Here is a 21371-nt window from a genome sequence, read left to right as displayed (position 1 = left end):
GCTTTTGAGTCAAGGAGAAATGGGTACAGTTCAGTAGCTACACAGTTCTTGGCACTACACTTTGTGGGGGCCGTGTGTAGAATATTTTTGCCACTTGTATGCAACTGCAGTCTTACCCAAAAGCAAAGCAAGCTGAGAATAGTGAAATTGGAACTTAACAGAGTGAAACCAAAGATCTTGGTTAACCTGTTTTTAAGGTAGTGATGTGTTTATTTCTTTCTAAGCAGATCTCAGTTACTGTTTACTTGAAAAGCAGCAGGTACATCTTGTGTTGATTCTTGTGTTTAGATGTGAGAGCAAGATGATTCAGCATTTTTCAAGGTTGCAAAGGAAGGAGATGCAAGCAATCTTGTGTGCTGGTATTTGAGATTTGTCTGTGTACTCTTGAACAGCATGACCAGTCACAGATTCTGCTTAAAAACTCTGCTTTGTGAAAGCTCTCTTCATTCCTGAATTGGGAATTGGGAAGGATTTAAGCTTTGTGGTTTCACAGGGAGAAAAAATGAAGGCTGGTAAAGTATTAAAAGTTCGTGCTCCTGTTAACCAGTGCTTGTGACTTTTGTGTTAGAAGTTGTTCTCAGGCACCTGGGCTGTTCTTACAGTTTATTGCTGTTATAGGCTTCAAGATAAAAATTACAAAGTTTGTGTTTCAAACCAGTAGTGCAGTAGTGTAAAGAGATGTCAAAGAACAGCATCTGTAACAATAGAGAAAAAGGGTTGGAAAATTGTTTTAATGAGTGTTAACTTGCATTCAGATCTGATTTTTGGCAGTAGTTCTGCTGAAAGATGTGTCTACCTAAGAATATGAGACAGTTAATTCAGAGGTGAGGCTTTACAGTGGAGTTTCAGAATTACTACAAACATTAGCACTTTGGGGTTTTTTTGTCCTGTTTTCTTGAAGTGAACATTGCAGACAGTGAAGGTTTTCTGGAATATCTGCAGAACATGTTATTACTATGCAGACAGTTGTAGAAACTAATTTTTAATTTTCCAGTTGAAATCTCTATTTCAGCTTAGGTATGTGAGTGAGGGTGTCTCAGGTGTTACTGATGTTGGTTCCAGATTCAGTGATACTAAGCTCTTTCCAGGAAAGTAGGACTGATTACAAAGTCCAGCTTCTGAAGAAAGAAAGGTGAACTAAATTAAACTTGACCAGTTTAGTTTGTTTTTACTGTTAACATTCTTAACCCTCCTTGCTGAAGAAAATAAAGTGCCAAGTACAGAATTAAAGATTTGATCTGAGAGACCATATGTAGCACAGCAAATGTGACTTTAACCGTACAGATTGTTATTAGTTAAAGGGAAGAAACAGCCATTAACTATTATTTTTATTGTTTTAATGTCATGTTGCCTGCACATTTGGGGATTAAAGGCCACACACTGTTGAGGCTGGTTTCTCTTTATTTCGGACTGGTTTACCCTGCAGGGGTGTGAGTGTTACCTGGGGTGAGGATAGCAGAGGGGGTGGCAGGGGACAGCTGCACAGCACTTGGCTCCCCGTCCTCTTGCACATCACAGAGACATTTGGTGCTGCTCCCTTTCATTTGTCAAGTGTGTTTGTGAGATAAATGGGGTGAGGTTCAGGATGGGGGGTGTTCAGCCTTCCCCTCTGCTGAAATGGTTTGCTTTCCTCTGCTGCTGGAAAGCTCTCTGTATACACTACTGAATGGTCCCTGAGCCTGCTTACCAGGGAACAATGGGAATTTTTTACCTGTGTTTTGGAATTTTGCAGGTGCTCCACTGCAATCCTAAAAGTTCATGCTCTTGAGGTTTTAGTCATTGTTTCCCAGGGTGTATGTTCGGGCAGTAGAGTCTGATAAGCTCCTCCTGAACTGGCTGGCAGCATTTAGAACCAGACCTCCACTTATACACAGCAGAATATGTTGCTGTGGTTGGAAAATATACAACTCCTACCCTCCCTGAGCATATTTACAAAAAGCTTGACATCTCTTCTATGTATTGCTGGGGGGAAACAGCTGGGTAAGTTACTGATTCTTGTAACTCTCCCCTCCCCAGTACGGATCTGGTTTATGGAAGTGACTCTGTCCTCAGAGCTCCAGGCTGAAGTGCCAGTGCAGTTAAGTAGGAGAATCTGGAGTCTACTGATGGCTAAACTAGAGAGCACTTCAATGCCCCAGAGGGAAAATGAAGCCTCTAATCCCTTCTCAGTCAACTAAGGGTATCTGGAAGTTCTTAGGAGGTAGTCTTAAATAAAGTAACTACCACTCAACTTTGCAGTTGTCTGGGAGGGACTAAGTCTGAACACCTCTCTTCAGAACAGCCCTTTCTGGGTGGTCAGGCTGCCCTGAAGTCCCTGCCCCTACAAAGCTGCAGTGCATCTGTCACAGTCTTCAGCAGGGTTTATCAAAGCATGGCAGACACTGCTTTGGAGGGCAGTGCAGCTTTTCCCCTTTGGTTCCTAAGGCTTTTCCCATGGTTGAACAGGGCACAGACTGTCATAAACACAATTGCTCCTTAAATGGAGTGAAGGGAAAAGGTTGGTCTGAGAAGGCTTTCTGAAGAAGATCAGTAGATGAGCAGTGCTGGTACACACTCAGCCTACATTGCATTCACAAAGCTGTTTCCTTTGCCTGCATGCAGCACAAACCCTCAGCAACACAATGTGTGCTTTAGGTGAGGATTTTCCTACCTTCCACCTGAGTGCACAAGTGCCATGTTCTCGGGGCTGACACAACCTTCCCCAACAGCAGAAGTCAGGCAGTGCCCATCAACTTCGCTAGAAAAAGGCAATGATTTAAATAGTTCACTTCTGCTCTTGCCAAAGGGCAAAGCTCAGTATCTTGACAATTATTCTCTCCCCTTCTCAATGAGATTTTAGGGCATTAGGACCAGTTTAGAAGAACACACAGCTGAAGCTGAACATGGAAGTTCATTGTCTTCTTTCACATACTTGTTTTATTTCTTTTTAAATGTAGTTCAAGGATCTAGAAGGCATTTTATAATAATGACTCAAATCCTATCAGCTTATAATGATGTTAATAATACTGCTTCATCACTTTTGTGGCTGACAGAGCTAGTGTTGTCCTTTTGGCTTGCTAGCTTGAGTTTTATCAGTGGACTGTTAAATATCACACACATCAAAGAAGATTGAAACTGGCACAATACAGTATTTGGAACATGAACATTAATAGAGCAGAACATTACACAGGGAAGATGAGCATTAAAAAATAACATCTCTATTCAAGCCTGCCCAGGCACTCACAATGTATCTCACAACATTCAGGCCCCGCTGACTTTGACTCAGTATGCAAAGTTAGTGAGGAGTGGTGTAGTGGGAACACAGCCCTTGCTCTGTGGGGGAGGTTTATTGGCACCTTGGTGGCACATTAACAGCCTCCCCAGGTCAGCCTTGCCACGTGGTCAGTTTTCTGCTTGCTGGGCTTTATGAAGCCCAGGAGCTCCAGTTCAGAAACAGCTCGAATAAAGCGAGCGCTGGACATGTCAGTGAAGGAAAGAAACCAAGGACACTGTTGATGACACAGTGACAGACATGCTGGTCTCTTCTAGGAGGGCAAGATTTCTAAGCCATGGGAAGCACAGATTACACAATGTGTTGCACAATAAAATCGTTGGAAATAAGGGCAGAGCACAAGCTGCCTACAGAAACACATCTTCAATCTGATCAGTAGTTCTGCCACATGCATATGACGTGACAGCAAAGGAAGAGTTCCTTTTCCCACTGCCAAGAGAAGCTTAAAGCCTACAAACATACCAATTTTGTAGTGTCTCAGAAGAACTTATACTCTTATGTCCCTTGACAAAAAAAAGATAGATAATTATAGAGATTTTTTTATTCTCCTTGTTTTTTATTCACTCTGCTTTTCTTGCTGCCTGTCTGACATACAGGTTTATATTCCTGACTTAGAGAATTTAATGTATTGTGAGTGACAATTAACAGCAGAGCTTGTAAAAAAGGAAAGGCCAGGAAAGCTAGGTACAGTATTAGAGCATATAATTATCCTTCCTTTAGTTAAGCCTATTTTTGTACAACTATTCATTTCTTCTCTGTGGCAGCACTACTGCTGTAGCCATGAGTTTTGGTTCTAATGCTCATCTATTATATATTTTTTAGACCTCAGTTCAGGATCAGAACAAAGTAAGAAGCAGAATGGGTGTCCTGTGGAAAGTAAGTTCTCAACTCTAAGGAACATACTGGAACATAATGAACTACTGCTTCTATTTCTCCATCTGCTCTCTAGGTCACAGCCCTCCTCCCATCTGTTCCCCAGTAATGCTCTACCCCTATCCAACAGCTACACCATGAGCTAACCAGTTCTGATGATTTAACCAAAAAATTTTCACTTGTTTTATGCACTTTTGGTTCTGTTTCAGATCCAAACAACTCCTACAGACAAAAGCTGCTCTCTAACCTCACCACTCCCAGTCCAACTATTTCAACTGATCTATTTCTTATACATTTTCAGTAAATTAAGGCTGTTTAAAATAATTTTTCTGAAATTAGTTAATGTACATGAAACTGTATTTTAAAACCCCTGGTTCATAGATCCTGTGAGCTTTTCCATATTAAGCTTGAGAAAAAATGAGAAAGGATACTGGATAGTATCATCCACCTGGTCTGAGGAGGCTGCATCTGCATTTGGTTCCTCAGCTGCCATCACCACAGTTGAGAAAGCCTAGAAAGGGAAAAGCAACACATATTTATTCCAGTTCACAGACAGATGTGCATATAAAATATGCAGAGCTCTGTGAGCTCTGAGCTAAAGGCTATCACTCAGGGGGAATAAGATCTTGGAAGGAGAACTCTAGGAGCGTGTCAGTTCAGCAGCAATCAAAGAGCAAGCAAGGTTACATATTACCATGGCAGGAATACAGAATGCAAGACATCACTCTGTGAACTCTTGTGCCTGCTTTTTAAATCTCAAAAGGTTCTGGGTTCTGACCCATTCTCAGCAAAACTACAGAACTGAAAAAATATTCTCAAAGTAAGACTGCTTAAATATTCTGGGGATGTGATAGAGGTAAGTTGGCTGTAAAGAAATCTATAAAACTGAAGGACAGCAAGAGTCTGGGTAGGAATATACAATACACAAGCAAGGTAGCAGCAAGCAAAGCACACAAGTAAAAGGATTATCCCTAAACTGCAGGTTGTTAAGCTACAGTTTCTTGCAGAGGATGTGGTTGCTAAAATATATTGATAATGACATCCAGGTAGGTTTACAAAATACAGAAGAACCACTCAAGTTTAGGAAACCTTAGAACTAAAAGGTGGTTGTTAGCTAGGGAGACTATGATATTAATGCATGTTCTCTTCCTATACTCTCTCTGCTTTTGGCTATAGTATGAGACAGGTTATTAAGCTAGAAGGACCTGGACTTTTCCCTGGCACAAGCATTCTTTCCAGGAGCCCTACTTGCCTGTTTCCATAAAAGTGTCAGAGAATACTTAAAGACAAAAAAAGAAAGGCAATTTCGTTAAGCACAAAATCTGATCTGTGCAGAGCATAAAACAGAAGCAGAAGCAAAATGGTTTTATCACAGAGTAAACAGAGCTGGAAATCAATGATTCCCAATAAAGAGACATATTGGAATTACTGAGAGTTCTGGTGGATCAAGGTATGCAATGATTTAAACTGTCAAAAGGGGCACTAAAGAAAAGCAGACATGCAGTAAAAAGATAAATAAGAATACTGAAAGCAGGTAAAGGTACTGTTTGCATCATCACATACCTCCAACCAATCAACAAGATTGATTAATCTGCCACATTCCAAATGAAGCTTATACACTATGCATATGTCAGGGGCTTTATTAGAAATGCCTCCTCCATCACATTTCAAAGCTTGATTCTGATGAAAAAAATTGAAGGCAATAACTGATCAGTGTCTAAATCTTGAGCAATTCAAAGGGCTAGATAAAACATTATTTCAGGTAATTCAGACAGTAGGTATTTTAAGCAAATGTTTACTGTTTGTGTGTTTAATGGCAAGTTGATGGTACAAAGAAAAAACCCAAAAAACAAATAGGAAAATAAAAAGCATACTATTAAAAAAACCCAATAATCCCCACCCACACAGCTACTTCACTCCTGGTGTTTCTTCTATAACACTTATGCAGTATCTACTGTAATGAGTGATTATCTGATTATGCTTTTATGTAATTTTTTTGCTAGTTCTATTTACATATGAGAAAGAAATATTCAGTTTTATGGAGTCAAAAGAAGAAACAAGTCATGATCTGCCATCTAGAAAATAGGAAAGTATTCTTTTCCCAAGCCCCCTTGAAAGGAAGAGGAAGACTTAGTATAGATCTGTCATATGCACTAAAAATAATTGCTTCTCTCATCTCAGAGTTTTATCTTTGAAATGTAACAATCATTTATTTCTGACTTGAAACTCAGCATCTGTAAGGGCAAAAGTCTAATTTCTCACAAAGTATTCTGTATTTCAGGAAATTCATAGAATGATTAAGGTTGAAAAAGCCCTTAAAGACCATGTGAGTCCAGTGATTAACCCGGCATTGCCAAGGCCACCACTAAACTGTGTTCTTTACTGCCACATCTACGTGTCTTTTAAATCTCCCCAGGGATGGTGAATACCACAACTTCCTGGGCAGTTTGTTTCAATGCTTCTTCTTTCCAGGAAGAAATGTTTCCAAATATCCAACCTAAACCTCCCTGGTGCAACTTGAGGCCATTTTCTCTTGTCTTCTTGTGGATTCCCTGGGAGAAGAAGCCAAGCCCCACCTGGCTACAATCTCCTTTCAGGCAGCTGTAGAGTGATGAGTTCCCTCTTGAGCCTCCTTTTCCCCAGACTAAACAAGCCCAGCTCTCTCTGCTGCTCCTCACAGGACCCTTCACCAGCTTTACTGTCCTCCTCTGGAATGCTCCAGCAGCTCAGTGTCCTTTTTAAAGTGAGGTGCCCAGAACTGGACACAGCACTCAAGGTGCAGCTTCACCAGTGCTGAGAACATAATCACTGTCCTGGTCCTGCTGGCCACACTGTTGCTGATCCTGGCCAGGTGCCATTGGTTTTCCTGACCACCTGGGCTCACACTGGCTCCTGTTCAGCTGCTCTTGACCAGCACCACCAGGCCCTTTTCTACTGGGCAGCTTTCCAGTCTCTGGATTCAGGTCATCAGCACTGAAACATTTACTTGGGAAGTTAAAAAAACCACTCAAGCCAGAGGCAAAAGTCTCTGTACAGCTGCAGAAATTTAAGCATTTCATTTCAGTTTCAGGCACTCTAAGAAGTTTGCTGTCTTCACATGAAAACAAATACTGATCATTCCTTTCAGCTCATAGAAGTTTGTTCTAAAATGTTTTCATATGCTAGTAAAATATACAAGCAACTTTTGGGAAATTATAGAGCTGTAGCAATGACAGACACCTTCAAAAGAAAAACACTTTTCAAGACAGGAAAGAAGGCAAGACAAAGAATATAATTTTGCTCAAGAATCTCTAGTTTACCCAGAGATCTCAATTCCTGTAATTTTTGAGACTCAGCTCCAGTTTGGACTCTGGCACTTATGAGACGTTTCACAATTTCCAGAACACCTAGCAATTTTCAAGTTTATTTACTCTCTTCTACAACGAACATAAAAGCTGTAGACCTTAAGTTAATATCTGTCAGTTCATTACAAGATGGTTTCCAGAAAAATTCAGAGAAATATGGCTAACCCCTCACAATGTTACAGAATGTTACAATGCAGAATTGTAACTCAGAAATGTAACATGACAGTTTCAAATACTCCTGTGTTACTACCTGGCACGCATGAGGTTACATTTCTGGCTGATGTAGATCTAGTGGCTCACCACTGCCCAGGAGGACAACACTGCACCCTTCTCTTTTCCCAGCACCCAGCTCTGTGGTTTTCTACCACTCATCCATGTACTAACCTGGAATGCTGGACCCTTTGCACTGATTTCCTAATTTTAAGGTGTCAGGACAGTTATCACAACCAAGAGAGGATGCAACTTCCAGAGCACCTGCACACTCCTGGCACAGGTCCATCTGCAGCAGCACCTGAGAGATGCCAGCCTCTCTTGTGGCAGCTGGGCCAAGCTCTGCAGTGCAGCTGGGAGGCTGCAGCACACGTGTGGTCCCCAGAGGAAATAACCAGGCTGACAAGCAGGAAGCTGCCCCACAACGAGCAGCCAGTTGTGAAACCATCTGTACAGCACACAGGTGCTGCTCCCAAAAGAACAGAACAGGAGTGGGAGCAACCCAGAACACAGCTGATGAGGAATTGCTCTCGCCTGACCCTGCCCCAAGGCTAGACAGAGGACACAGCATACCCTGATCTGGAATCAATGCTGTTATCCCAAGGACCAAGTCCTTTTTCCCTGATATAGGAGCTGGTATCCCAAGTTTCAGCTTGTTAAATTTTCAAGGGATCAGTGGAACCAGAATAACACTGGGTTTGGTGCAGTTTTTTGGGGGGTTCTCTTCTCCCCTACCTGATAAATATGACCCTTGGTTCACATTTTGCTAAATAAATAACTGAACTGGACTCCTGTAAGCAGTACATCATATATTAATCATTCACAGGTATTCTACTGAAGCACTTTTCTGTCCTGGCCTTCTGGAAGGAACAGCTCTGGAGAACTTTGTTCTGGTCACAGTGCAGAAAATACAAACCATGCAGAAGTCACAGAGAAAAAATATTTGACTCGCATTAAAATGTAAGCAAGGTACTCAGCCAATACTGCTACTGTTAGAAGCTATGCCAAAACTTCACAATCTTCTCAGAAAACATTGGAAATATGTTAAAGCATGTCCAAGTACAAAGTATAGGATGACAGGGGGCTTTAAATCTTATCAACTCATCAAAGAGAATGCAATACTTATTAAAGACATTAGTAGTTTAAAGACATTTTCTTGGCTGTCCTAGGTTTTCTGAAAATATAAACTACTGAGGCTCATATTAGGTTTCTTTAATGGTAACTTGCTAACTACTGTTCTCACAAATAAGCTCTGTAAATGGTTTTAGTAATAACTCTTGCACACACCAAAACTGATAACCCTCATTCAAATCAAAGACAGTGCCAACAAACCCAATACAAATCACGCTGTAGATTTCAAAGGCTGATCTTTATCAGCCTCTACAGTTCCTGATAAGTGTTAGCTTTGACTCAAGTAGTGCATTACTCAGATACAGCTACAACCAATACTTTCTTCAAAATTACTACCAGTTTTTAAAGAAAAAAAATGCTAGGGCATAAGAATAACTTCAAATACCTTCTATAATCAAGGATAAAAAGAAATACATGTTCTCTCCTTTTCCAAATCCTAGTCTATTTCTTTCTTTTGGTCAGTTTGACTTACAAAAGAAGCAGAGAACAGTCTGCTTTTCTCTTCTAGAAAAGGGCAGGGTTACGCTGATAGAATCAAGGGCTTTCCTTTTCTTGGACTCAGAAAACATTGGATATCAATGCACAATAAGTATTAAAATAAAGTTACGGAGGAAAACAAAGGACTTGGTTAAATACATTGTATTTATGTTATTTTAATGTTATGACTCCACCTGAACAGCCTTCACCTTACAGCTAATCTACATAGTGAGGACTGAACACCAGCCCTAATAAGAAAGTCTCTGGAAAGAGCAACAGATAGTTGATTCTTCCCTGTGGACAGTCATCCTAATTGTAGCGGGGGACAAAATTTCTGCTATATATAAAGAAAGAAAATATCATAGCTAGAACATGCACTGAAAAATGGATTCCTCCTACAGAACTTTTTCCAGAATTACCTCTGCAAGACAGATTCCCCAGCTCTTTGAACAAAGTCCCTAGTTGCTTATCAGCACTTGCTAGTTCTCTGCAAAACAGCTGAATATGTGCCAAGCTTCATGAAACAGCAGAACTCAGCCTTGCACATCATCCCCACACAGCCTCCCAGAACTACTCCAGCACCCAAACTGCCCTCTTGTCTCCTACCTTCAGGTACCAGTGGGGGTTATTTAAAGCTGTGTGCAGTGCAGTCCTGGGGGCAGCATTCAAGTGCCCTCGGAGGACATTGGCTGTGTTGAAATACACAATCTCATGCAGGGTCCTGTCTTCTGCAGGAACAAGATATTTTCTGGAAAAGCATGAGGTATGGGGGGAGTGGGGAAGACACAAGCTTGAGCTTAAGGGAAACAACACAAGTCTACTGCAGTCAGACTGCAAAAATGCATGTTTCCTATCCAGTACTGAAAAATCTCTGAAAAACAAGATGAACAGCATTGAAATAAACTTTTAAGCAGAGAAGTCTGTTATTATCAATTCTACATTGAATGAATTTAGCATAGAACTCTAGTTGAGACACTGACAAATTAAGAAATAAGGGAAGAAGCTACAGTGCTAACCAGTCAAGTACTCCACAGATCTTGCTTGTCCATCTCAAGGACTCATCATGAGTCTCTGCTCATCTATATCTTCCTATCTGAAGCTTTTTGCTTGGCAGTCATACTTCTGTTAGCTTCTCTGCCTCCCCCCACCCTCTATAATTAACAAGTGCCTTCATCTCTTCCCCCACCACAACAAGCCTTTCACATTTTCCACTGCAGAGCTGCCTCCAAAAACTGCATCTGCTATGGCTTGCTCACCAAAACAGCTCTGAAAATGGACAGGTTATCACACTTGACATCAGTACAGTTTCATAAGTAGAACAGATCAGCAAAGATTAGGGAAAAGACTCTTGACTTTATTTTGCCACTCGTACCCACTCCTCCCTCAACTCTGTTCCAGTAGCCAAAGTAGGTTGATCAATTCATATCCTAATTATTTCAACTGATCTGATGGAAAAGAGGTGTGGTTTGTTTGGTTTTGGGTTTTTTTAGTTATTTTTAGAGCTCTCTAAGAAAGAATAGGAAAGGAAAAAATAAGTGTGCCACAGACACTGAGACACAATTTTGACAAGATTAACATGTTAGTAAAATTTCATTTGCAACTTATGATGCAAACTAATGCAGGAATATAAAACAGGAAGGCTCACCTTACAAGGCTGTCTATATAGTCAACAACCTCAAAACGAAGCATTTCAAACTTGGTCAGTTTCTTAGGCCTCCTTGATTCCTTCAACTCCAACAAAGTCTTTAAAGAAAAGTGGTGCATGAGACTACATAGGAGGCAGTTATTCTCTGGAGAATACAATCTATATGTTTAATGTGTATAATTAATTTTTGCTGGCATGTTTCACTGATGATGTTTGAAATGCAATCATGCAGTTATTTTTATTTAGGCCAATGTATTCAGTTCTCAAACCCGTAGGAGTTCGAGAAATTCAAAGAAGTATGTGTTAGGCAGAATGTCTAAATTACAAGTTAAATAAAAAGAAAACATCTAATTTGCATTTTAAAATCCTGGTTTATGATAGATATTTTCTATAATTTTCTATGTGTCAGGAAGGCCTGAAATACATAGTTGGTACTTATTCATTCATTTTTAAGATGAGACACACACAACCCTTTACTCAGAGCTCTAGCAAGCTGGGAAGAACTAACCATGATCATTTTCAAACATTAATTTAAGGAACCAGTCAGTAAAGCCTAGGCAGGCCTGACCTTCTGAAGGTGATAAAGGTCTGTCTTCTTCTGGAGCTCCTTTTGTGATGATACGGACACATCTTGATCTTGGGAAGCTTCTGCTACTAAAACAAAACTAATGTTTGACATGTGGGGTAGACTTTTCCTACAAAAACCTCCTAACCCAAGCAATCTTCAATGTACTCAGTAGTTCCTTGTTCATACAGACCCAATCACAGGCAGCTTTTGGGTCTTACATCTTGTAAAAGATTGTTAAAAAAGGAGTCTGCAGTGCAGCTTAGCCAGCAGTGATTAAGTAACAATTCAGACCTGAGCACAGGCCCAGCACAAGCATCACTTTAAATCTGTTTAGGCCATCCTAGGTCATACTCTCAACATTTGTTAATTGGACAAATTAGGACTAGGTACTACTGATGCTTTTGGAATATTCAAAAAGCCACATGTTGCATTTTTTTCCCTTCTCATGTGCAGAAAAATAATAAGAATAGTAAGAAACGAGTTCTCCCTACCTAATCCAGAAACTGCAGCCAGAGCAGCAAACAGAAGCATGCTAAGGTATTTCATTGCCCAGTTTTATTCTCACCTTAATTTGTAAGAAAATTTCATCTTCATGAACATGCAGTTTGGTGATCAGTTGCACCATTATTAGTAATTTTTAGGTAAAAAAAAATAGAAGCAAAACCTCCCAAAGCATAATCAGTGCTAGGATAAGAGATAATCAGACCAAAAGGAATCTAGATTTCTTGCCTTACTTAAGATGATGGCAGATGGAAATTCCACCCACACATCACAGGTAAAGCTCTATCAGCAGTAACAATCATAATATTTAAAAGCCTTTTGGTGACCTGCACAGAACAATTTGATACCTTCTGGGATCTTGTGGATATTTGTTTGAGTGTTGAAGACTACAAATCAGAAAACCTCCTTTCAACTAATACACCAATATTTTTTTTTTTTATTTTCCAAATCCTTCAGCTCAATTAAGCTTCAGCTTCATTGAAGTTATTTAGTTTGTTCACGATTTTATGGTTTTCAGTTAGTTAGGCTGTCAGAACAATGGAGTTTTTGTTGTTATAAAAAAGTAGTATTTTGGACTATCCTTTAACTCTAACAACTCTGTAGGTGATTTGGGTACACCACATTTTTGGCAGATTCTGAGAACCCTCAATAAAGATCAATACTATCACAAAGTAAGAAGTTATCTAACTCAGCAATTTATTTACATACAGTATATCTTAACTTGCCTTCTCACTTCTCCTTTGGAGCTTAAATCCACTTTGAAAACAAACTTAAGATTACCATGGATTCTCTATTTTAAAACCATCTTCAAATCCTAAGTGAAAATAAATACTGTCTCTTTTGTTTTATAGCTCTGCAAGTTCTGAATCCCCAGAGTTGTTGTTACTTATTTATTTCCTCAAGGTAAAAATCCAACTACTTAAAAGCCTTTTGCTTTAATTCTTTTTTTCCAAACTACACAAACCTTTTAATTTTCCATCATAGTTCAGATTCCTCAGTGCTGGTATCAGCAGTGATATACACAGCAGTGATATATCAAAGTGAGGACCTATTTTCTTTACCACAGCTCTGCTTTTACTGCAACTCTTCAAAAACACATGGTACAGACAAGAGCTGATTCTTCTGGACAGCCCTCAGTTGTAATGTGACTGCTTTAATTAATATTGACAGCATCTGGGGGTTGTTGCCTACTTGTCCAAATGCTGTATAGCAACCACACTGATAATGAGCTTAATTAATATGCATAAAACAGACCAGATGATAACCAATTCATCTTCAAAAGCCAATCTTTGGGGAGTGCTTCTCCATAATTCAGGCCAAGCAATGATATTCCTATTCCAGAAGAATGCTGGAATACATCATACTCCTAGTTCAGAGAGAATGCAACTGTTTCAGCTAACACACTTCTGAAAGAGAGAATGCTGCTCATTTGCCTTGCTAAACTTTGAAATATATCCCCTACCATGAACAATCAAATCTAGGGGCTTGACAGGTCACAGCCTGTCAGCTGAGCTGACAACTGGCACTAGGGGTCCTAGCTCTGAACTTGCAGGGGAAGGAAACTTACATGCATTTGGGTTAAATACCACATCATAAGAAAGTCTGCTGCTATTTATCTTTAAAAACAGTTTGTTTTTAGCAACTGCAACATCTGCTAAAATGCTCAAAATACATGTATGAGAGATTTAGGGGATAATGCTTGCTGATCTGTCCAATTTCTTATCTAACATCACTCTTCCATATTATAAAAAACATGAACCACAGACCAGCAGAGAATATAAACATTTCCTAAATTTGTGCACGTATTTAAAAAAAAATAAAATCCTGCCAATATGGTGGCTTAATACGACGACAGGCTGTCTCAGGAAAAAATGTTTGGCTTACTCACTGGTCAGATTACAAAACAGCTTTTATATAATTTGTAATGGAATACATGATGGTACACACCCACCTTCTAGATTCTGAAACTGGGTCAAGAACTCCTTCAACTTTTCTGCTGTCTTATCAAACTCCCTTCCAGAAGATGACATCAAAATTTCCACACATTGTTGGAGCATGTTTACCAAATCAGTCTTATTCAACATCCTAAAAGACACAATTATTGGCTGAGGTTGAAATGCAGAATGATGAAACAGCTTTCAATGTTCTTGGTTGAAAAAGGTTAAAAAAAAAAAAGAAAAATTTAAAACTCCTTCTAAAAGAAAAAATCTCCAGGATCTCAACCACGGAATCTTGCAGCAAAGTAATTTTTTCCTGCTGTGATTAATAGAAAGAAACATGCCAATTAGTTTTGGTGATGATGTCCTTCACATTTTCCTGCAGAACAGTAGTTTTCCTGATTATCTAAAACCTCTTGCTGAACACAGGAGTTGCAATTTTTGAAACTGGGAGTCAGACATCAAAATAAAATTTAAAAAAAACCCAACACCCAAACCCCAATCATGGTAGGGTTCAGAACTCATTCCCAACACCAGTAAATGAAATGGTAAAAAAAAAATCACTAGGTAAAAACATCCACAAAATTATTGTCTGTGACTCAGAATGACTCTCAAATTAAATCTGTATGCTTTTTTCTGTATTTAATTGCTGTAAATCTAAACATCACTAGAACCCCAGAGCCATTCAAGTTGGAAGGGATATCTAGAGATCATCTAGCTCAACCTCCAGCTCAGCATTTACTTTCTATTTAGTTATTAGGGACTTTCCCAAATGTCACCAAGCACTGCCCAGTCTCAAAATCTTAATTTAAAAGATTACAAAGTAATGATGGTGGTCATGTCTCAGGCAGTGGGTTTCCATATCAGCTACCTAAAAACTGACTATGAAATTTGAGGAAGAATTAAGAAGAGTCTGGGGAAGCACTGTGGATATCTGGAGGGACAACTGAAATTTCAGCTCTAGTTTCTAAATGGCTATTGATACTAAATTCTTATAAAGGTTAAAATTTAAAACTTCAATTTGTCTGCTTCAGCTTATGGATTTTTGCAAGTCAGGTATTGCCTTCAGATACACCTGTATTGTATAGAAAAGCATCAGGAGTTAACAACAGAAAGGGTGACCCTGACCACACAAAAGGCTAGAAAACATTTTGGAACTGTCTTGTATAGTATAACGGGAAAAGAGGATAGCCTTGTTCCAGGCCAGACAGAGCACTGCAGTTAAATACCCAAAATGGAGAAAAGAGAAGCAGATCTGGAGATCTGTGAATAGGAAAGAAAAAATTTATTTTCATAGTATTATTCTAAAGGGAACTACAAGTTCTAGAAAAAACTTATTTACAACAACAATGGGATTACAGGGCCCAAACAACAGGCAAGAAGACAGTTATCACATGTGAGAAAACAGTAAAGGATCCTTTGCAACCTTTTAGGTTTGAGATTACTGCAAGGTATGCCAGGTATCGGTGGGGTTGAAATTTTAATCTGGTAAGGAATCCAGCTTAAAGCAGAAAGGAAGATCTCAGATTACCAAAAGGCAGTAAAGAAATCTGGTTATTCAGACAAGTCATGAAAGAGAAGAAAGGAAGCTACAATGAAGTCCACAGAAACTCCTTCTGAATGCTCAAGTGGGGAATCACTTGAAGAAGTGATATCAGGTTGGTCAGCACCAAAATGACCAGCCACAGATGGGTAGGACACTGATAATCAGCATGTGATGAAAAGTCATCCATAATTACCAGACAAAAAACAGAGCACAGTATCTGGACAGAAGACAATAGAGCAGACAGTCCTTGAAGTTTTGCCACCCAAAAGGTTGGTGAGATGTCCCAGCCAGTTAGCTCCACATAACCAACCAAATGAGACACTCTCCAATCTTCCTGATGGCTCTCTTCTGATGGAATTAATGCAAAATGAACTAAAGCTCACACATTCCCTCTGTTGCCACATGGTATCTTTTAGACTCTGGAAAACTCAGGCAGAGTAACCACTGCCTAGATTAAGTCAGATTACCTGAAACACCATCTTTGGGGAGAGCACTTCTAGCAGAAGGGATAAAAGCATATCCAAGGAAAGGCTGAAGTAGAGAAGCCAATCACAAAAGAAATACAATTCAGCAACTTAAAACCTTACATTCAAACATAATTCATGAAAGGCAAAAGAGATACTTTATCAGAAAATGAGAAACTAATCTAAAGCTTCTCTATTTTTTTACTTTCTAAATAAAAGGAAAAAAAGATGGATTCCAGAAAAACACTGAAAAGGAATATTGGATGGGGAAGAGTAAACATAAGGATATCAACAGGTGCTGTGAATCCTAGGAAGGCAGAGATAATAAGGGACAGTGAGTAACTTTTAAACATGAGCAAAAGGGGAAAAAAAAGATTGCCAGTAGAAGGGGAAAAACCACATTTTATCATTTTCTTCTAAAAGATAACAAAGATTCTATATAGAAAAAGCAGAGACAAGAGGAATTATTTGTAAAAAAAGCAAACAGAAGTTAAAAGCTGAAAAAATTATAATCCCAGCTAGAATTCCAAGTACTTGAAGAAGTTGTGTTGGACAAGTTTTGTTAAGAAAAATGACAATTTCTGGATTAAAAAAAAAAAAAAAGAATCATGGAACCATCATCTATGAAAGCAGCGACCATGATCACTGTATTTCTATCAGAGGCTCCCACAGTGGGAGCCAGGACCAGAAGAACAACAGGAGGGAGATGAACAGATAAGAATAAAAGGGGAGCAAGCCAGAATCTGATGGAGCATCAACTTTGAGATAGGAGACAGATGAATTCAGAGAGGATGAAAGCAAATTAAACAGAGGAGAAGAAAAAGAAGAGGGGAAAAAATGGCCAAGAGTTATTAAGAGATTACAGACAGACGGCAAAGGAAAGCAGAATGACACATTTTTGGGCAAGAGCTGAGAGGTGACTGAGTGGTATCAAGATTCAGGAGAGTCAGAGAAGAAACACAAAGGAAAGACTGCAGAAATGACAACTCAAGCATGTAATAATTTCAAAGGGATGAGGGTAAAGAGCACAGAAAAGTGGCTGTGTGCAAGAACCACTCGGTATGGCAAAGGTACAGTTTGAAGAGTGTGTTTCCTTGTATGTGTAAAAAAAAAAGCTACCCTCCATCCACCACTGATAGGTGGATGTTTCACTGCCAGACACATCAAACCTGAGCAGCTCGGTCTGGAAGAGGCAGTTACATTTACAGGGTCACACTGGCTCCTTGAGTGACAAAGGGAGGGATCATTTGAAGGAGTACAACTCTCAGGAGACAGACACTGCCATGTGTCTGTTTAAAGCACATTTACAAGTCTGTAGCTGCAACACTGCAATTGAAAGGTTTTCCATCAAGAAAATTGGCTTTGACGACTTTGGCATTTTAAACACTGGCAGACAACACAAGTACAGGCTCTCCTCAAGTCCTACGCTCACAGTATCAGAAAAAATTAATTCAGTCTCTGTAAAAACTGTTAAAGCAAATTAAGAAGAAAAAAAAAGCAGTAAAATAAAAAAGAAAGGTCTCAGCTACTATTCATTTGGAATAGATTCTAATTTTCACAGCAGATTAAAATTTAAGACAACTAAAACTAATAATTCGATTGATAATATCTACCACAATCATACTTTAAAAGACAAAACCCAACTCGTTCTCATTCACACAAAGCAATCTCAGTGGTTTCAGCAAAATTACTCACAGCATATGAGATATTCAAACCTGGCTGAATTTCACAGAAATCAGTAGAAAAGGAAACTGAAAACAGCAGCCAATTACACTTGCAAACAACCCCAAAACTAGCTGTGAACAGGTAACATCCTCAGCTTTAAGTTCCAGAATAGCTGATGACTGATATTTTCCATGTGTACAGCCGTATTAAAACCAAATGGGAAAAAAAAAAAAAATCACCTTGCTAGTTGAAGAGATGACTCATATTCCTCTGTCTCCCACACTCGGTTTTCCAAACAAGCACAGTGCAACTCCCTGATCTGTTATGCAGAAGGTGAAGAAAGGATAAAGTGTTTTACAAAGTAATGTGGAAATCTTAAAACAAGCTGTTCAAAGCAATATGCAATTCCTTTAAAGCCTGTTTTCCAAAGATGCAGAATGATTGCAAAAGGAATGAGAGCACTTAATATCTTTCAGAACTAAGCTTCTGCTGGAGACTGTTGCTCTGCACCAAGTTCCAAACAACTAACATTGAGGTGACGATAACTGCAGTGAACAGAAAGGAGCTCCAATCAAATGCCCCAGCTAACACATCCTTTTATTCTCAAACAGTGGGACAGGCCATGCTGCTTTTGTAGTCAGTGACAGATTCTAGCAACAGTATGGAATACATTGAGAACTGAGACAAGTGCACATGCACAGAATATATAATTGCTCTTCTACTGGAAGAAATTGCTTAGCATGAGAAGGTGGATTAAATCACATCAGAGCAACAGGACTATTAAGAGCAATTATCACTGTTCCTCCTACTACTGTTTTTTTCTGTACAGAAGGTTGCTAAAAACTCAGTCTCTTAATCTGAACTTGACTGGTGATCTAATAGGTGGCAGAAGAGTGTACATTGTCTGCAATGCATACAGATAATCTCACATGTGGGAAAGTCAGCGTGTGGATTCTTTTGCTGATCTGTGCACCTGCCTCCTCCTAGAAACTCCTTCCTGTTGACTGACAAGGTATCATCCATGCCAGTAAGAAACCACATACTCTCATCCTCTGGCCATAGCAAGAAAGCAGCTGTCTCCATTTTAAGTAGCAGGGGGCAAAACAGCACATTAGTAATTAAAGAGTAAATCTTTATTTAGATGACACACTTTGAGAAAAAAAACACAAAACAACAAAACAAACCCAAACCAAAACCACAACAAAACACACATACAACAGTACATCACCTGCTTGCCCAAAGGATACTTTGGAAGAGAAGATGTGAAAACATGAAGACATCTCAGAATTGAAACATAATTTTCATGGTAAACATGTAAGTCTTCCAGCAACTTCACTGTTTCTTCCTACAGCGACAGAATAATTTTTAAATTCTGACATCCATTTAAAATTCCCATAAAGCACTTAAAATGACTCTGAAGTTTTGATATGGTAGTGTGCTATGATTTAAATCACCTTAAACTGAAGCCACTAAGCAAATGAGCTGCATTTCAACAGTTTACTGCATTCCCGTTGCATATTGTTACCGTTACATTCTCCCTTCAGCTCTGTAACGATTTGCTATTGACTAGCTTTATTATTCTACCATTTTCAGCTATATTTAGGCCTTTAGACTTGAAATGTCATCTCACAACAATGAGTATACACTATTCCTTTAGCAGGGAATGAGAAATTACATAGCTACTTTTACTTGAAAATTTGCATTTCTATACAATAAATACATTTAAAAGTTCATTTGTTATACTGTCAGTGGCTGTTGTTTTTATTAGTTATATGTACATAAAAAGACCAGCTCACAGAAAACAAAGAAATACTCAATTGCTGCTCCTATGTGTTTTTAATTTGACTTTTGCTTATTCATGTGTGAGAATATGTTATTCTGCAGTAAGAACCACGGAAATAAAAAAACAACATTAAAGAAAAAGAAATTATTGACTACAGTTGCTGAATTTTCTGGGTGACACCACATTATCACTGATCTGCCATGGAAGCATATATTAACATTTCTGGAAAGCCACACTCAAAAATTCTGGCAACTGTACTAAAGATATTTAGTCTTTGTGAATCAAAAGATATTCTCTCCTCTGTCTTCAGTCAAAAATCAAGAGGAAAAACCACAGGATCCTCTACATATTTTACTGCCCTTTTGCCTAACTCTGAGCAAACTATTCCAAGTGCAAAGAGAAAAACAAAATAAACCACTGACATTTTCTAGAGTTAAATGAAACAAAGGGTATCAAAGATAAAAGAAAAGCAAAACTTTGTCTATAGGCAATATAAGGAAGGATGCATGGAAAGAAAAGGCATTATACTGCAAAGACTGAAAGTAACAAAGACACTGCTACAGAGCTTTCTGATGTTAAAGAAAGTTTTAAATTATTAAAAACATTAATTGTCTTTCTCCCCATAAACTTCTTATATATAGGAATTTAAAAGTCATTGATATAACAACTCTTAAGGCAACCTCTAAAATCCCAGGTAGACAAGTTTGTATTTTAATTTTAAGTAGGATCATTAAGAAAAAAAATTATCCCCACCATAAAATAAGCTAAGAAAAGAAAACAAGTTCCCTCTAATGCTGCTTTGACCTTATTTCCCCAAACCCCAAGCATTAACACATCTATATTTTCCTTCTTGGTTCTAGCTCAAGATATAGTTAATATAAGTAAATAGCAATGTATTTTGCCAAATAATGAAATTGAAATGCAAAATCCATTTTAGTAAAGTTCAAAAATGTCATTAGGAGACTATGTAATACTGTTTCCAGAACAGAAATAGAAGACACAGATTGTCACATTTACATAGTTTCAAATTAAACTTGCCATGAAATCTTTCAGACAGATTTGTTAATAATTACAATGTAAAATTGCTTTTAAAACTGGTTATTTTAAATAGGTGAGATGCTTCCCATAGTTATTAAAAAAGTTGGTAACAACATGGAATATAAATGAAGCTGACAAAGTATATTGCAGGTTTAGGGGCCAAGCTGGAAGACTGAAGTGAGCTGGTGCTGAAACACCAAGTTCATATGAAAGATTACTATAATGATTTTGAAAGTGTCTCCAAAGCTGGGCATGACATCAGAATAAACAGCACTGATTAATGCAGCAGTAGGACCTTTTTTCGCCAGGCATAGTCTGCCAGCTTGGCAAGGCAGTAATGGTCCCACCTCTACTCTGGAGATTAGAATAAGTGTCTTCAATTAAAATCTGTGAGAAGCATCAAATACACCTAAGCATGAAAATTCCAGCTTCCTTCCCCAAGTTAAAAGGTGCGGCTTGTGAAATAAGGGGTGAATTATTAAACATTTAAGATTGAAAACAAATAAAGTTTAAGCTGATGAGTATTCAACTTTCAAAGCAGGTGTGAATAAAGGGCAAGAGAACAGTAGTACCTTATTTTTGCCAATGAAGATAATGGATCACAAAATCATGTAAATGATTAATATTGAATACTGTAACTGTACTGCCAATGTTGCCTGCTCCTAATTTCCCCTCCAGCCATTACCACTGTTCTTCACACTTGAAAAAGCTTTACATACCAGGCAAGTACCATTTGCCTGACAGGTTAGAAATACTTGAAATGAATAGTCAGAAGAAACCCTTTACCTTCAGCAACGCTTCTACTGAGAGTGGCTCAGATGGTGAAAATAACAAAGAGATTTTTTGTTGGTGAATTCCTAAAGGGCTCACAAAGCAGTAGTCTGACTTCAATCAGTTGGCAAAGCCTCAGATAAACAT

The 21371-nt window shown here is 38.7% G+C and overlaps 1 protein-coding gene across 4 annotated transcripts in view; it reads right to left on the bottom strand.

Moving 5' to 3' along the window:
• Window positions 1-2883: 2883 nt before the first annotated feature.
• Window positions 2884-21371, bottom strand: part of ORC3 (origin recognition complex subunit 3) — a 35013-nt gene continuing 16525 nt past the window's right edge. For 2 of the 4 annotated variants that reach the window (XM_079326944.1, XM_079326946.1), the window contains 9 exons: window positions 18861-18977; window positions 17872-17951; window positions 13972-14105; window positions 11520-11605; window positions 10952-11049; window positions 9913-10054; window positions 5708-5824; window positions 4576-4655; window positions 2884-3453 (listed from right to left, as the gene is read on the bottom strand). In XM_079326944.1, coding sequence (XP_079183070.1) covers window positions 3348-3453; window positions 4576-4655; window positions 5708-5824; window positions 9913-10054; window positions 10952-11049; window positions 11520-11605; window positions 13972-14105; window positions 17872-17951; window positions 18861-18977 — 960 coding nt within the window. In that variant the 3' untranslated portion in view covers window positions 2884-3347. The remainder of the gene's footprint in view (window positions 3454-4575; window positions 4656-5707; window positions 5825-9912; window positions 10055-10951; window positions 11050-11519; window positions 11606-13971; window positions 14106-17871; window positions 17952-18860; window positions 18978-21371) is intronic. The other 2 variants (XM_079326945.1, XM_079326947.1) reach the window with 1 other exon arrangement.

This window comes from Erithacus rubecula, assembly GCF_903797595.1.
Source record: "Erithacus rubecula genome assembly, chromosome: 2".
Lineage (NCBI taxonomy): Eukaryota > Metazoa > Chordata > Aves > Passeriformes > Muscicapidae > Erithacus > Erithacus rubecula.
This window is presented reverse-complemented; position numbering and strand designations above follow the sequence as displayed.